This window comes from Motacilla alba, chromosome 2, assembly GCF_015832195.1.
Source record: "Motacilla alba alba isolate MOTALB_02 chromosome 2, Motacilla_alba_V1.0_pri, whole genome shotgun sequence".
In the NCBI taxonomy this organism is placed as follows: domain Eukaryota; kingdom Metazoa; phylum Chordata; class Aves; order Passeriformes; family Motacillidae; genus Motacilla; species Motacilla alba.
In genome coordinates, this window is record NC_052017.1 from 13,388,865 (window position 1) to 13,406,383 (window position 17,519).

General features: G+C 35.3%; 1 protein-coding gene across 19 annotated transcripts in view; it reads left to right on the top strand.

Moving 5' to 3' along the window:
- PARD3 (par-3 family cell polarity regulator) overlaps window positions 1-17,519 on the top strand; it is a 443,621-nt gene that overhangs the window by 221,947 nt on the left and 204,155 nt on the right. For 15 of the 19 annotated variants that reach the window (XM_038128975.1, XM_038128984.1, XM_038128980.1 and 12 more), the window contains 3 exons: window positions 4,215-4,306; window positions 7,258-7,341; window positions 16,185-16,310. In XM_038128975.1, coding sequence (XP_037984903.1) covers window positions 4,215-4,306; window positions 7,258-7,341; window positions 16,185-16,310 — 302 coding nt within the window. Of the gene's footprint in view, window positions 1-4,214; window positions 4,307-7,106; window positions 7,119-7,257; window positions 7,342-16,184; window positions 16,311-17,519 lie in introns of all 19 variants that reach the window. The other 4 variants (XM_038128982.1, XM_038128988.1, XM_038128983.1 and 1 more) reach the window with 2 other exon arrangements.

Here is a 17,519-nt window from a genome sequence, read left to right on the forward strand (position 1 = left end):
AAGAGGTCTCTTAGGAGCTGTTTCCCATCAAGTGTGATCATACAGAGAGAGAGAGCCTACTTTATGTTGCAAGAACCAAACAAACATTTATGAAGCACAGCTGCCAGGAGACTAATAGCTAGTATGTCTCTCCTTCCATAATCGTTACAGAGAAGTGCAGGAGACTAAAAGGGGAAATATGAAGGGAAGGGCATATTTTAATAGCAAAAGTTTTATTTTATTTGTGTCTTGGCTGAGGAGAAAAAATACTGTCAGGAGCTTATCATTATGGATAACATGTTCTTCTCTGCACTAAAATTTAAAGCACCTGTTGGATGTTGGATCCTTTCAGTTTGGTATTTACAGGACTTACACTCACTGTGCTAAAATTTAAAAAAATTAAATTGTAGAAAACAAACAAGCCAGTGTCTGATGCTCCCTGGGAAGGTGAATCTCACTGTGATGCTCACTGCGGCAGTGCTGTCTCCAGCCAGGTCTTAAGCCTCACAGCCACTACTGAGGGACTGAGCTGACTGAGTGCCATACTCATATATGCTATTACTACAAGGTACTTAAATTAAATTATTACAGCTTATCAGTATTATATCACCTCAATAATATCTGACATTTAAATTGGTCATAGTCTTGAAGGAGGAGTGTATTGAACAGAGGTGAAGTGGGAACTTCATCTTCACTTTGAAAATGAAGTTGTGGATTTACTGGAGGCAGGAGCTGATATTTTGGTAATGGACATAAAAATTTCCAGTAAGACAGGGAAAGCATGGCTGGTTTTGGGCTTTGGAAATTACACTAGGCAGATTTCATTCAGAAATTTTTGAGAAAATGTAATTAACATAACTGTTTGGGTTCCTATATATTGGTTATGCTTCTGTTAGCAAGAATGCTGCTGACATTCCTTAACTCTGCAGATTTTGTAATCCTAAGGGGTGATAGAGAGACTGTCTTCAAAAATAAAAACCTGATTTGCAGCTTTTCATATGTATTTCATTAACACTGTGCAGGTGAACTGTGAAATGGACCATTTAATAGGTAGAACTTTTAGCACTAATAGTCCATTTTGAGCAGTTAAGATAATTTTTCAGTTTTTGCGTCATTAATTTTATTACAGAACTTAGAAAAATAATTATTTATTTTTATTTTTCAAACAGTGGGAAATTTTACACTGAGCACATCAAGATATGGAGAAGTACATTGGAAGAGATGCTTTAAATTTTCCTCTGTGCTGTAAACATGAAAGGATCTTTTAATTACTCTTACTTCAGTTTTGGAAAAAAAACCACATTCTGTCTTTAGTAGCTGTACATTAAAAATGATATTTTTTGATATAGCAGATATCAGTGGTTTTATGTAGAGAAAATAAACCTTACACTTTTGGGAGCTTGCTCAAATTAGTTATTTCTGAGAAATATCTGCAGTAATATCCAAGGGGGTTCACAGAAACTTTCTTGCTATGTTAAATGTCCTTTTCCTTGTTTACCTCATCCAGGTGAAATTTGCCTTTCAGAAGAAAACTGCTTTCCAAATAAAGAAATAATTGCTTGATGCAAAGATTTTCACAGCTAGTTAGTTACTTTTCATAGTAAATCAGAATTTTAAGTCAAATCCCTCTGCAGGTGTCCAATTTTTCTCTCTGTTCACTTCAGTGTAAATCAAAATCTGTGTTATTTTGAGAAGAAAAGAGAGTCTGATTACTGTAATATTAAAGATTTTTAAAAGGGTACATCATACATCTGTTGATCATGGCAGTAGTGCTTTCATTAGGATTATGATTGCTCCTCTAAGCACCTATTTATGGGCACATGCATGTTTCTGATACAGATCTGTCTGCTGTCCAGGAAAAGCCAGACAGAGGCGTGTGGGAGCTGCTGTTTCTTAATTGCTTGGATAACTGACAGTCAGTGTGGTTCCAAAACTTGCTGTGTTTATGATTCTCAAAACAAAAGGCACAAAATGTAGATGTGATGGTGCCAGATAGCATCTGTTATACGTAGCTTTTGATTTGCAGTTTCTGCTTTGTTATACCCCAAGACTGGGAGGTGCACAGGAGGCAGCTACGTTGGCTCTTTGCTTTGACCTGGCTGCACTCGAGGTCAGGCAGAGGGATGCTCCTCTCCTTGGCAGGAAAAGCCTCCAGACCACCAGGTGGGACAGAAAGAAAGGAAACAGAATGTTCAACAAATGGAGCGGCCTAGGTCTGGTGGGAACAAGAGCAAAGATACTCTCAGGTTTGGGAAGGGCGGGAGGAAGGGTTTGTACAAGGATTTAGCTCAAGTGTTGCACAGGGGGCTGTGTCCCACGAGGGCACTGAAGGCAGGTCTATCAAGAGCAAGCCCAAAGGACTGCTGCGAACACTGAGTGGGGCAAGGGGAGTTCTGTTTACAAAATCAAGGTAGTCAAGAGAAAAGCTTTTGGGGCTAAAAAATGATGAAGTGTAGGACCCAAGTATTACTAAATGAGTGATGCTTACGTTGCACGTATATAGGTGACTGCTAAAATGATACAGCATAAAGCCAGACGTTTATTTTTTGGCAGAAGCATATCTGCAAGTAGAGAGGATGTTATTTTAATCTCTTCTTTTCTGTGTGTGTGTGTGTGTATGTTTGTTATGTATATACTTCTTGCATGTTTGCTTGGAAAAACCACACATGAAAATTTGCCAAAAACCAAAGTATTAAAAAAGTCATGTTCATCTGTGATGACTTTTTGTCATAAGTGAGATTCAAAATTTGGTTTCGTCAGCAACTCTGATGAAAAGAGTTCTCTGAAGGCTAGTAATAGCTTCATTGCAATAAAAATGCATAGTTTTCTACAGCCAGCAATGTCCCTAACTTCAAACCAAGAAACCCATTGCAACAGTGATTTGCAAGATGCTCTATGAAACAAGGTGTGAAATACCTGTTTTCAGTATGAAACAATACCAAATGTTCTGATTTTCCTTTATAAACCTTTTTTCATATGACTTTTGAATTGGCATGGATTTTTGAATATTCATTTAATTTTAAACTTTATGCAGTGGTGCATATAAAACTTCGACTGAAATCAGTAAATATACATTTCTAGGCATGTTCAAGATGCTGGTTAACCTTTGAAATGTATTACTTACCTTGTGCTTAACAGAGGGGGATGACAAGGAGGTGCATATTAACGCCTCTTGAGACACAGGATCATCAATCTTCCGAGCAGCTTGGCCCCACAAAGTGTGTGCTGCTTTCCAGGGTGCAGAAGGCATATCCATAGCCCATGGAAGCCTGCTGCATCCAGCCTCCTGCTTTTGCAGATTCCCTGTGGAAATCTCAATTAGACATTACCAACTGTCTCTGCCTGCCTTAACATCTCTTCAATACTTTAATAAAGTTGTCTGACTCCGTGTGCTAAACTCATAACCTATCATGTATTATTTCACTGACCTGATTGCTGTGTCTGTGTTTGAAACCTACTGTTCACACTGTATAATATTTTCTGTTTGATTACATGGATATTTAAAAGCATAAGCTTCAAATAATTAACATACACATAAGAATGGGTTTAGAGCTTCTTACTGGAAGTCCTTGAATTACCCTGATCTAAATTTGAAAGTACAGCATTCACAACTTAGACATTAAAGTTATACATTTGGTGAATAACGTATGTACTTTTTGGAAAGGGAAATTAAAAATAAAATAAATTGGTTAGCATTAGAGCCTCACGTAGCTCTTTGATGTCAGCCTTCTCTGGCAAGCTATTAATAAAGGCCGTGATAAAATGTTTAAAATGCTCTTGGTACTTCATGGAATTACAGAAGCTGCATTTTCTTATACTATTTTTAAATCTTTGCAAAGGAGCCTCAGTGATCTGCCTTGTGTGTTCAGTCAAGCCCCTTGCCCAGGGAGAGCCTGGGAGGAGTTTCCCCAAACACTGCTGACCATCAGCTGATTTTGTGCTTCTCCTTGTCAACCTTCTAGAAAAATGCTGACTGTGATAGCTTCTGTAGCATGGCTTTTAAAACTGTAGTAGAATTGTGATACAACACTAGCCAAACTATAGATATCATTGCAAAAATGTTTTAAGTGACAAAAACCAATTTAGAACAGTTTCAGACGGTTGTGGAAGCCCAGCATTTCCACTCCACATGTGGTAACCCCAATAATCTGAGAATGGTAAAATATCATTGCTAAAATGAGTTTATAAAATTAAATGTAGGTTTAAATAGTTTGGGTTTTTTTTTTAATATCTAGGATGAAGATCGAACAGAGGAGGACAACAGCAGAGTTGAGCCTGTTGGACATGCAGACACTGGTTTGGAGAACACTACCAGTTTTTCCTTGGAGTAAGTTACTGGCAGAACATTGTTTTAATGAGTCTTAAGATTGAACACAGACTAGTGAAGTACTCAGAATAATATGAGTGATACTCTTAAGAAAATGGGGCAATCTTTTTTAGGTCACGTGTCATTTTGGTTTTAAAAAATGGATCTTTTTAAAATAGATTTTAAACAGTTTAAAAACCTTGTTTTAAAGATGAGCATTGGAAACTTGACATTTATAAGTGCTGATGCTACAGTAGATTTTCTGCCTCAAAGAAGATGCTTATTTGATGGAACTTTGAAAACTTGACAGAAGGAATAGGGTCAGTGCTAGTACAAATAGATCAACAGGCAAGAATTTCAAAGGGGAAAATCATAATTCCAATCACTAGTTCACAGTCTCTAGGAAGATGTGTCACAGTCATAAGTTCTGTGGTCAAAAACATCATACTTTCGAATGGATCAAAACTGGTGTTTTGTTAGCTCCACCTAATTTAAAAATACAATCACTGAATGATATTTTATGTCGTCAGAAGATACTGCAAACTTGACCTTTTGCATTTCATTGGAAAGAACTGATCCATACCTTGTTGTGGAGTTAATGAGAAAATATCCCTTCTAGCCTTAAATTAAATCTTTTAAATTTATTAACTTAAATTTTAAATAAAATTAAATCTTCTGCTCCTGTTATTTTTGAATTAAATTATGAGTTAGGGACAGAGGTTTTAAATGTTAGATAAAGATCATGGTGACATCTATTAGGCTGTAGAACGTGCATTTTACTTGGTTCCATTTACAAAATCTGTTACATTGTAAATTCCAAATGCTGTTTCCTAAATAGAATTTGCAGAACTTCTGTCAAATGTAATGCTTCCTGGTGTTGCTTTAAGTAACTTATTGACTTCTCATCATATGCTACTTCATTTATGTTTTGTTTTGATCTCATACTTCTTTGCATGTTTGTTTGAAGCAGTTGGCCCAAACTTCTGAGAAAATCAGAAAGCCAGATTGAAAGAATAGCTCTTAGGAAGCTATAATTTCCTCTTTTTTTTTTCCATTTTACAGAATTTAACATTTGAATTTGGGATAGAATTTTATTTTTCTAAAAAGTGTAAGAAAAATGAGAGCAAAGACGTTAAATGTGCATTTTGAACAAATGAAAAATTACTGACTCAAGCACTAGAACAAGCTAAATGGTGTACGCTGGATATGGAAAAAAGTGGGGTTTTAAAAAAATTTAAACCATGTTTCCACTTACGCAGTTCCGGGTTCTCTTTCTTAGCCCTTAATTTTCCTCTAAGCTAATAGCAAAGTCAGAAGAAAGGTGATCACAGAGAATCACAGGCCTACCAATAGCAAGCAGTGTCTTTTAGAGTTCCCTTTAGAGGTCAGAGGAGTTGCTTGAATCCTGGGAGCTCCTTTGCACACTAATTAATGACAACTTAGCCTTAACATATAGTGAGAAGGAAATGAAGTCAGCCTGTACAGAAACTGCACATGGAACAGTATGAAATGCTGTATTGATCTCAGTCTTAAAACATTGATCCATGTCTGAAGAACAACACGTTTTTGGCTGAAGTTGCAGCTCTCCTCTTGTTGCACTACTTTCTTGAGCTAACAGTGACAATAAGGATAGAGACCTTCCATTCATGTTGCTTAAAAATGAAGGTAAAAATTCAGACACCAGTTGAGGCATACAGCAAATGTAAAGGCTACCTTAAAAATACATTTAGAAAATTTAATGTAGGACAAAAGTAAAACAAACTGTAATCCAGGATTTGTGTTGACTTCCCAACCATATATGGTCTGGTTATTCTCAAAGTACAGATTAAGAGCTGCAGGCTTTCATGATGGGCCTCCGGATGATCAAGAGCTTATTGAAGGAACTGGAAAATCTTTTACTGCCATCACAGGGCATTTGTCTTGGTCTTTGCTCCATTTTGAGATTAAATTTTGTTTGTATTCTTATGAGGAACAAGGTTTTCAATGATCTGTTTGTATATATCTATCTAGTGCCAGGAAATAAGGAAAAAGTATGTAATGCTAGAGAGAAGCATAAACTGCAAATTTAGATTGTGGCTTCTGTTCAGATCTCTCACTTCCAGTTTTACTGAGAGGTTTGGCTTTTGCCTATTATTTTCTCATTTATGTATTAATAGCTCTTTATGGTTCATGGGCTATATTCCACCTTTCCAGATGTGGGCATGTTTCAAACACATTAATAGATTTGGTCTAAATCTATTTCTACAATTTTTGCATGTCTCTTTCTGAACCTGTGTTTTCTTCTGCTGCTTTTTTTCCTCACTACAGCAAAATTTATAATTGAAAACTAGATGCATGGTTGCTTCAGGGGACGTCTGGTTGGTTTTGAATGTTACAGTTAAAACTTTGGAAACTTTGCTTAGTAAGGAGATGCAGGAACCTTCCAGTAAAAGAAATGGAATGACAATAAAACAGATTAATGTGTTTTTAAACTGGAAGGATTTAACTGATTAAAAATTTAATAATTCTCATTTGATTATGAAGTAGTTATGGGAAACCTAATGTAAAAAAAATTAGCGTTGGCTCTAAGATAAAAAAACAAAGCATGCTAGCTCTATGATGAGCTTTTAGCTTTCTGAAGGAAAAATTGTGTGTGGCACTGAAGTTATTTCCACTCAATGGTCAGTTTAACTTTAGAATAAGAAAGAAATAAAGCAATATGCATGCAGTGATGATGATGAGACCTATTTTTATGTATTCAGCTAAATTAAAAATATATATATTTTTCTTGGTTCTATTAATTGAAGTATTTTTGATGATTGATCTCCTTTCATGCCATCAGATTAATCTTCAGGTACGTAGTGTTCAACAATGCTTTCATCACCATGACTTGGTTTCTGGAATGGTTCTGTTTTTCTGTGTATGTTTGTGTGGGGTTTTTTGGTTCCTTCACGGTACATGTTCACATTCCCTCATTCGTCATTGTCTCACAGTGATATGGTAAAGCTCGTCGAGGTCTCCAATGACGGCGGGCCTTTGGGAATCCATGTAGTGCCTTTCAGTGCCCGAGGCGGAAGGTAACGTATCGTGTAGGATTTTCTTTGCATTGTAATTTGCTGTGCTTTATCTTGGTCGTGGTAATTTTTGTGTTGTGTGCCTTTGCCCTCTGGAGAATATTGTCTGTTTTTCAAGAGGCAGTCTCACTGATTAGGAAAGGAAGAAATGCAAGTTTCCTGACTCTGCTTGGAATGGACTCCATAGTTCAAAGGCTGTTAGAATTGGGTGTTGTAATCTCGGGGTAAATTGAAGGATAAAGACATTTCCTTTTGGACTCCTTAAATGTATAAACTTCTGCCCTAATTCAGGTGGATATTTGTGCAACTGTTTAAACTACAAGTTTCCAAATAGCAGCAGGACTCCAAACCAGAGGCGTCCTGTGCTTTTGCGAGTTAAGAGTAGGAGAGAAAACAATTGCCACACTTTCAAAATTTCATGTTGCCCCATCTATTGGGGTAAAAGGAAGTAGCAAAACCAGTTGAAACATTCTGGTTGGGGGGAAAGTGAACCTGTTTTACAGGCTGAAACTCCTGAAGTTTGATTGCTTAACCACAAAAAAAAAAAAAAGGTAAAGAAAGGAGTTTACATTAAAAAATACAATGTGGGGGATGTTATTAATAAACAGAATAATAAACAGAATACATAATCTCTAATGCTTAATTTGCTAATGCAGAGTTTTAGTGTTTAGGGTCATGAAGATAATCTCAGAAAAATAAAAAGCTAAACTTTTGTATTAATCAGTGATGGATTTGAAACTTTTAAGTACCTTGAGAAATGATAATTTTTCAGCAATATATGTAAACTTTATACTGGTGTTGTATATTCTAAGTATTTTCTCTCTTAAAGGAAAAGGGGAACAAATATATGTATCTTAAAAGTAATCTTTGCACATGAAAAGGGATGTTATGTTCTCATGTCTGTTGTCCCAGTAGCTATTTCAGTTTTATAATTAAAACCTAACAAATTAACAAAACTAATTTGCTATGCAAGTGTATCTCTCAAATATTAATATGCTATATTCAGGAATACTAGAGTACTCAAGGTATTTTTCCTTCTATACCAAATATCTTCATGGGATTTTAAACACAGTATAAGACCTTTATTTGCACTTGTTACTTAAAACCCAATGTTTTCATAGCCTGAACAGTATGAACTGCTCATGCACTGACATGTATTATGAGAAAATGTAATTTGTCTTACTTTAAAGCTACTTTTTCTAGGGACTACAAGTATTAAGAGCAAACTTCTGTTAAGTGGTGAATTCTTCTCTTCATAATCTGAAATTCAGTAAATTCAGTGTGGGGATGGAAAGGGCATGAGTGAACAGTACTTCAAACATAACTCAGAAGTAAATCCGATCGAGTTAGGAATGGTTGAAATGTTCACACAGTTATCTGGGATTACAGCAGTGTGAAGGCCAAGGAAAAGATTGGTTTAAGAATGTCAGCTGCCTACTAAGTACTTGTTTAATAATGCTGATGTTAAAATATGTATTTTGACATTTGGAATAAGAATTTTAACTTGAGTAAAATTTGCTTCCAGCCTGTGAATGTGGTTGTCAAGTCTGAGGCAAGGCTTAAACTGTTCATACATAATGAGTCCGTGTTAAAGAAAAAAACCATGAACACAGAAATAAAATATGTAATTTTTTAAAAAAGAAATTTAACTATGTAATGCAAAATTATATTATAAAGTTGTACTATAGGAAAGCCCATTTTAAATATAGATGTTTCAAATCAGGAGGTACTGTAAAAGCAAATTTTATTACAAGGTAAATAATTTTTATGTTAAAATGTATCCTCTTTTTCTTCATACTACTAGAATTCACTTCATTGAAAAATGGACCATATTTGTAATTGCTGAGTTTTTTGACCCTCTACAAAATCTGCTGAAGAGGGGAGACACTTGGTCCCATATCTTGAAAGTGTAGAGGAGCAGAGTTGGGGAGGATCTAGAATATTTCCAAAAGTTTTCTGCCATGCCCTGTGTGATGAAGGAAAAGCAGAGTTCATTGCTTGGGATTAATTCTAAGTGCTTGTGTTGTGCTGCTGCTTTACTGTCTGCATACCCACATCTCTGCATGCTTTCAGGTAGGATAAACACATGCTTTCCCAGCTGCCTCCAATGTGGACAGGGGAAGGAACACACTCAGGTTCAGGTTTGAAGCAATTGGTGGGGATTTGGTTAATTTTTTTCCCCTCCTGGTTAAGACACATTTGTTTCTCCATTTGCTAGATTCAGAGGGAGAGCAGATGCATGGCAGGGATCTTCTGCTTCCTATTTATTTCTCACTGTAGCACATGGCTGCTCTTTGTTCCTCCCCTGGCTGCAAAAAATAATTCTCCCTGCTACAATCAGCCTACAACTCCCTGCCTATGATAACAACCTGATCAGGGGATGTGCTTAGTAGAAACCTGATTATAGAAAAACAACTGCAGGACTGAGTAAAGACTTTGAGGGATGTCCAAAAAGAAAAGATCTCATGTGTCATATAGATTAGTCCATTGTCCCATTGCTGTTTTATATTTGCTTGCTGTTCAATTCCAGTTATGCTGTGTTTTCAATTACTTTTCTTGTAGTTCCTTTCTCTTGCTTTTGAAAATGTTACTCAATAGGCGATGGTTATTAAATCAATAGCTTGAAAAAATATTATGCAATTCATCTTTTTTTTTTTTCCCTATGCAATAAGCAGGAGCCTTCTCCCACCAAAAAATTTACACTAGAAAATCCTTCCTTAAGGAAACACTCCAAAACTATAAAAGTTATGTGCCATAACTCTGTTCTTTATTTCTGTTGAGAAAATATTTGACTTTTTCATGGTCTTTTGGGGGTTTGGAATAAGAATCTTTTGAGTACTGGCTTTTGATCTTGGACGAAATCTCTAAAGGTCTCTGCCTCATCTGTATAGATGCTACAAATTATTTCTGTTTCCAGTAAAACTGAGACTTTTTAAAAATAAAAACCCCTGTATTTTTCTGAGAAAAAATACTATTGATTTGTAAAGACATGGTGAAACTTTATTCTATGTTATCCTTCCGGTTTTGCCTCTAGAAATGTATCTGTCTTTTATTGGCCTATTTGATCATATGATTTTGTTAGCAGATTTTAGTCACCTTATCAAAAGGGAGGAGGGGATACATATTCATCACCTTATGGCTATGCATTTGTAAGGATAAAAATTTTGTTTGCAAACCTGCTGGCACATTTTTGCAATGGCATAGATGCAGTGCTGAGCAGAAAAGGAGGCATGAGAATGAAAGTAGAATGAAGGAAGAAGAGAAGACAAGTAGGAAAGTGTTCAGATAAGAGTAGAAAAAAGAGGAAATGAATGAGGGAAAAATATGAAAGGAAAGAAAATTCTAACTCTGTGCAAAATTACCATACCACCAATCCTTCCTTCTTATTAGGTGCTCAGAGACAGGGGCAAACAGTCCCTTAAGACTCTCATTTGAGCAGCTTGGATGATGTGGGATGTTCTGTTGATGTTTAAGTGAGGATGCACCAAGTTCTCTGAAAGCTCAACAGTAATTATAGCCTAATTTACCATTATATGGCCTCTTCTGCTTTTGAAATCTTCTCAAGCTCTATACCCTAGCTGCTCTTCTGAAATCCTGCCATGTCTGTCTTTGGAAAGAGATTCAATTGACACAAGGAATATATGAGAGAACATCAGGAATCTCTGTGAATAATGATATGGAAATCAGGTCCCATAGTCCCAAGACTACTCTGAAGTCTACTTAGTAAAGCAGAACTGAAAAGGATTTGGATATTCGTCTGAAAACCCCACAATGAACATCCACTAATAAGTATCAGGCCTGTTACTTTGATACAGACAGGTATGCACAGCTCTGCCAGCTTTTCTTCTGTTGAAGTATGCCGCAAAATCCATGATTAACTGTACATCTAAACCCTGCAGCTAAAAATGTTTTTTGTTATATATCCTAAATGTCTTAAAATATTAGGAAGTCTCAAAAGAAAGGAAAAAAAAAAGAGAATTTTTGTCAGTTTAAATGACAAATTTAGCAGGTTTTGTTAAAAAGAAGGAAGAACCTCAAATGGAGGTGGGCGTTTAAACATATACAAACCCTACCTTCCCTTACTCGAAATCTGGAAATTTGAGATTTTTTTATACTCTTTCTATTCTTTTTTCTTTAATTGGAAATATCTTTAATTTTCTAGAGTTTATAAATTCACCTCATGTGTCACTGTAAAAATTTTAGTCTTGTACTCAAGGTACAAAGAAAACTAAAGTAATATCTACTGGCCGTTGTCTATAGTGAGAGTCCATAATACTGCCTTCAAGGTGCCTCTCTAGTGATCATATTCTCTTTGATCAAGTAGGAGGTCTGTGCTGTCTGCCTCTCCATTTATTCTTCTGCATTTCCAGCCTTTTAAGTCTCAAAGGTAGCCATGGCTTTCAAAAACACGTGTATGGGGAAAAAATTCTCTGTGGAGTGGATGTACTATTCCCTCACTCTTGTATCTGAATTCCAACTGTCTGATCTCAGCCTTTAAATAGTTTTATAAGCATAATTTGAAGCATTAGTCAAGCTAAAAAGCTGAGGAGTGGTTACCAAAGATTGGGAATTGGTTCTGGACTTCAGGCATGAAATTTAAATGCCTCCGTAGCAGTGCTGTGATGTCAATACTGGGTAAAGGAGTTTATGTGCAATTTAGCATTGAGTAGCCACAATAATTCAACGTGAACAAACAAGCCAATTTGCCTACTCTGACCTCTGAATCTAGGAATTTTATACTGTGTTTATCTTCTTGTAAAACTTTTCAGAGATCTTTCTAAGCATGAAACCGCTGCACATCAGCTTTCCAATCAATCCTTATTTTTGTACCTTAATCTAGTTTTTGCCTTTTCATGTTAGCGACTTTACGTAAACATTTAAATTGGCTATTTTCTGTTCTGTATGATTTGATTACACTACATTTAGCTTTCAGGTAAATAGATAAATAACTTCAGTGTGTACATACAATGGGCCATGATGGCCAAATCATATTCTCGATGCTCAGTGTCAGTTTTTATTTTTACTTCTACTGTCGGTTTTTATTAAGATAAATTATCATCATTTCCATACATCTGGATGGCATGTGGAGAGTTTGCATTTCACAAACTACCCCAACTAAGTCAGGCAATTTAGATGTCAATGAAAAAATCGCTGCTTATTTCTAGTTTTATCATTGGTTGTAATTTATACTGAGAACTGAAATGTTAACACATGTAGCTGAGTTTATTTTAATAGTACAATTAGAGTAATGAACCTTGTGGAAATACAGTGGTGCAAATGCTAATATAATCTCAGCTGCTTACATTTCCCAATTAGGTATTTAAAGCAAATACAAAGATTGAGCTCTGTGCTTTGGCAGTTTCCCTTCAGTTTCTGTGTCAGCTAATGTTAGTCTAAAACAGCACAGGTAGCAAATTTGTATTTATTATTGTTTCAACAGGATTGTAGACTTGCAGAGTGTTTTGAGAGGGTTCATGTGATTTTTAATCTCATTCTTGAAAAGGTTGGAATTGAAAAGTATTGTAATGGAAGAATTTGTATTAGAAACTGTGTTGACTTACTTTAACTGGACAAAATTAAGCAAATTCAAATATACCCATATGTTTGTACGTTACATGGTTGTGTTTAAAAAAAAATGTATATACTGACTTTGGTACTTTATACCAGATGAGTTTAGATTCTTTCAAAATTTATGTCTTCCTAATGTAGGAAACATAATATTGAGGCTGTAGTATAACTCCACTTTGCAGGATTAATGGTTGTGGCATATGGCAGGAAAAAAATCAAATTTGTTTTTAGGTTACTGCCTATTTGCAATATCAGGTCTACTCTGTTTATCTCCAGTTACTGCAACAACAAACATGAATTCCCAGAAAGTCTTTTTTAGAGTCACATTCTTACATTTAACCAGAATATGCTGAAGCAATACTGTAGGAAGTTGGTAGGCTTTTGTTAATTTTTGAAGAACATACAGTTTTCTCTGCCATGCAAACCATCATTTGGGAAATAGCTTCTGGAATTGTGTCTAAAGGGATTTTTTGTGCCATGTGTTTATATAAAAAATTAAATAAATGAAAAGGCACTGTGAGAAGCTGGTTTCCGGTTTGACTCAGTCTGTTCATCCAGTCTTGAATTTGCTCTCAGTGACTTTAGCTTTATATGCCTTGGTTAACCTAGCTCTAACATTTGTTAAAAAGCAAAATCCTCATGGGCACCATATGCCATGTTAGAGATGAGCAGTCTTTCATTAGCAGAACTTCTAGCCTTTGTTTAATGAGATTATTTGCAATTTTGACTGGTAGTTTATTTATCTGTTACATTATTCTGCTATTGGTTAGGATTAGTAATATTTTTACAGATTTGAAAGCCTAAGTAGAATAAATTTAAGAAATGTCAAACCATGCATAAAGGTACATCTTGCATTAATAATTTGATATAAATTCAGAATGGAAGACAGTAGAAAGCAACATTTCAAAAAATGTTATGTCAAAGCTATTGATAGAGCAATTATTTTGTAATCGTAAGTACATGGAGACATTGGGATGAAATAACCACATTATTTTGTGTCGTGTATTGTCATTATATTAACTTAGATTGTTGTACTTTGTGTAGATATTGTTTTGACATTTTGGTATTTTTTCTAGTTAACCATATAAACCAAACACCTGTTGTTGTTTCTTTGTATGCTCTTGTGCAAGCATTGCATGCACATAAAAATTCTGAATTGTCTTTGGGCATTGCAGAGGAGTACACCTGCATCCAAGAGCTGTTGGGCATCAAGTGAAAGAAAAGGAAGAGTAGATACAACTCCTTTCTTTCCTGCTCAAGTATTTTGTTGGTTTTCTCTTAAATGTAGCATTCCCTATTTTATCATTTCCTTTGCCTTTCTCTTCCCCATTTAGAGTTACAGTAGCTTCACTTTGTGGCTCAAAGACAGTCTCTCAAAAAAAAATTCATCAACTCACAAGTGAAGATGTCACAAACTTGTTTTCTAGCACATCAGTTTTCTATGTGTCAAAACTATAATTCTGATAAAAATAGCGTAGTGAAGCCATACAAGTAGTTTTCCTTTTTACTATTAATAAAACTGTTACCTTGGTTCTTCATGGAACTAGCAAACCATCCATAATTTCTTTATAATTATTTATCAGTTTTAAAAATCTGAGACTGCCTTCAACATTTTTTTTTAGTGAACAGAAGGAAAAAAGGGATTGAATCAATATTTTAAGGTTTCTTTTGTTTTGCTTCTTGTAACTACATAACATAATAATGAATAATTGTAGTATAACATGGTCATTAGGTTAGTGTGCCACTGTTGTGGCCTTGTAGAGTTTTTTGTCATGCAGATGTCTGACTCAAGCTTCATTTGATGATTTGTGTTGTCAGAATTGATGTAGTTTTTCTCTTCATGGTCTGTTTACATTTATAGATCCTTTCATCATAACATCTTAATGTCTCTAGGTGGCTCCAAAATGGAAATACTGCTAGGATCATTTCTCCTACTCCTTCATCTACCTTGTGGGAGAAAATGTATGACTCTTGTGTAAAAAAAATGTATTATTTGCTTATGCTGGTGATAAACTGGTAAATGAAGAATTGAAAGTGGAAGAAATAAGTTAATTTTGCTTTTTTGACCTGCTTGATGAAGTCCTCAAGTGCATACATAACTTTTGAGCACATGAGGAGTCCTTTTAAGCACCACTGACTGCTCATTTAATCTGAGGTATTACATGTGAATGGAAGTGCTGTGATCACTGAAAGGTTTTTGCTTAAGAGACATGTGTGGTCTTCCAATTCCTGCTGATTTGGACCAAGTATTTTTCATGCCATGCCTTGAAATGAATTCCTAAAAAAAGTAATGTCATTGACTTGGCTGATATGAGTTTGACCCACTGATACATCCTGTGGGATTTCACTGTGAAGCTGATCTTCTTAAAAAAAAAAAAATCAAGTGCAGTGTCGATGCAAGAATAATCATGGACATTGAGTTGTCCTTCAGGTAGAGAGTTCAGGTATAGGAACATCACTAACTTTGCATACTATCCTGCCAGTACCTCAGAAGTCCTTTCTTCAGGCTCCTTTTTCATAATTTCAGGTTGAATAATTGCCTACCTTTTCCCTCTAAATATGTCCTTAAGATGATACTGTGGGTAAGCATGAAACAGAGGGGACTAACTCATTCGACAGAGGCTATCAAATGGAAATTTTCTTCAGTCAATTAATTTAAGATAAGATTCTGAATTTAGAAAGAGCATTTAAATTTTTAATTGAATCTTTTTTTTTGTTGTTTTGTTTTATTTAAAAAATGTTAAGATTTAAAAATAAAAGTGTTTGGTCCTCATGAAATTATTGAACTCTTTATCCATCCCCTCATTACAGGTTGCTTATTACATGAGATGACCCCCCATTTCACTTGCACAGAAGTAGCGAAGGCTGTGGCATTCCCTTCTAATTCAGAAATTCAATTTTTAAGTTAAACCTATTCAGCTTCAGTTAACTAGAAGAAAAGATATCTTTTCTCAAATGTTTGGTGGCTCTTTTTTTACTGCGCAGAGTTTTTACTACACAGAAATCTTGGCCTTTTGCAAGAATGGATGTGCTGTCATCCCACAGCCTGTTCATTCTTACTTTTGACATGTTTGATACACCTAGGCTTTTTGTTTTATGGAAAAGGGATAATAAATCAGATAATTCATGGAGTTATTTGAAACTGTGCTATCCTACTTCCAGGTAAAGACGGTTTAAAATATAGTTTCTGTAGTGATCATGATAAAATATTAAATCAATAGGATTTCCTGTGCTACAAATTATTCAGATAGTAATAATTTGTAATCTTAATGTTCCAGAACGCTGGGGCTGCTGGTGAAGCGATTGGAGAAGGGTGGAAAAGCTGAACAAGAAAACCTTTTCCGTGAGAATGATTGTATTGTCAGGATTAATGACGGAGACCTGCGGAACAGGAGATTTGAGCAGTAAGTGTTCTTACCACACATTACATTGCATTATTTGATTTTTAGCACCTTGGAATAATTTGAGGAAGGTAAGAAAGAAACCTCTAAGCTTGCCTTTCTAATAAAGAAAAGATACGCTAAGGGACATTAGTGGCTTTTATATAGCCAGACTAAAAGAAAAATATTAGGATAATTATCGTCGTTAGAGTATGTGCAATTCTCATTTGATTGTTTTTATATATGATAGATTTTATTTCTTCTTATATTGGTAATCTGTTTTTCTTGAAATTGCCATATGGCTTTTTGCTCTTATATTTGCAATGCACCATGTTCAGTATAAATGGACAACATGAGGACTTTATTTTTAACATTTTAAAAATATGTTTCTTGACTGTGTGAGAATTAAAGGTGATGTATATGCAGAAACTTTCTGGAGAAGTTTGAGAGATAAATATTTTCTTAGTGGTTGTCTGGACTTGGTAGAATCTCAACATGAATCAGAAAGACTTTTAAGAGGGGATTGTAGTTCACACTCAGGTAAGAGAAAGAGAAAAATAGAAAAGAGGTATGCAGGAAATGAGTGATTTCATGGATGATCATATTGTTCTGAAATTCCTAACACACTGAGGGCCAAATACCATTTGTTCTGATCATCTTATACTTAATATATATTTGAAATATGGTTTTAATTTCTTTGACTCTAACCTGAATTGAAATATCACCCTGTACCATATGGTTGAAAGCAGCTTGTCTCTGCTTGTTCTAAGGTTCTGAATCACAGTTTGTAAAGTCTGTGAAGAGACCTTGTTGTCTTTGTGTACTTTGGATTGTGACCTTGAAGCCCAGTGTCTGTCTGTACAGGATTGAGCATTTTTTCCCATTTCTAAATGTTGTATTCTGATATACCACCAGCTGAAAAAAATGTAATTGTAAGCTAGACTGGTTGCAAGACTCTATATAATCAGAAAATGGTGGAATATGTAGTCTTTTATAATTAGTCATTTTCATTCTAATAATTCTGTTGTCACTGTGGTAACAGTAATCGCAATTATTACAATTATCAAGGTTCAAAACAAAAGGACACTGCAGTCCTGCTATAGAACTGTCTGCATTTCATGGCTGTGGTTAACATTTTTGCTTTTCTGAATCCAGTATTTGCTACATTAGTCGTTAAGCATATTTAACCATAGTGTTGCCCTAAAGCAGTAAACCTTAGCGAAAAGCAGACCA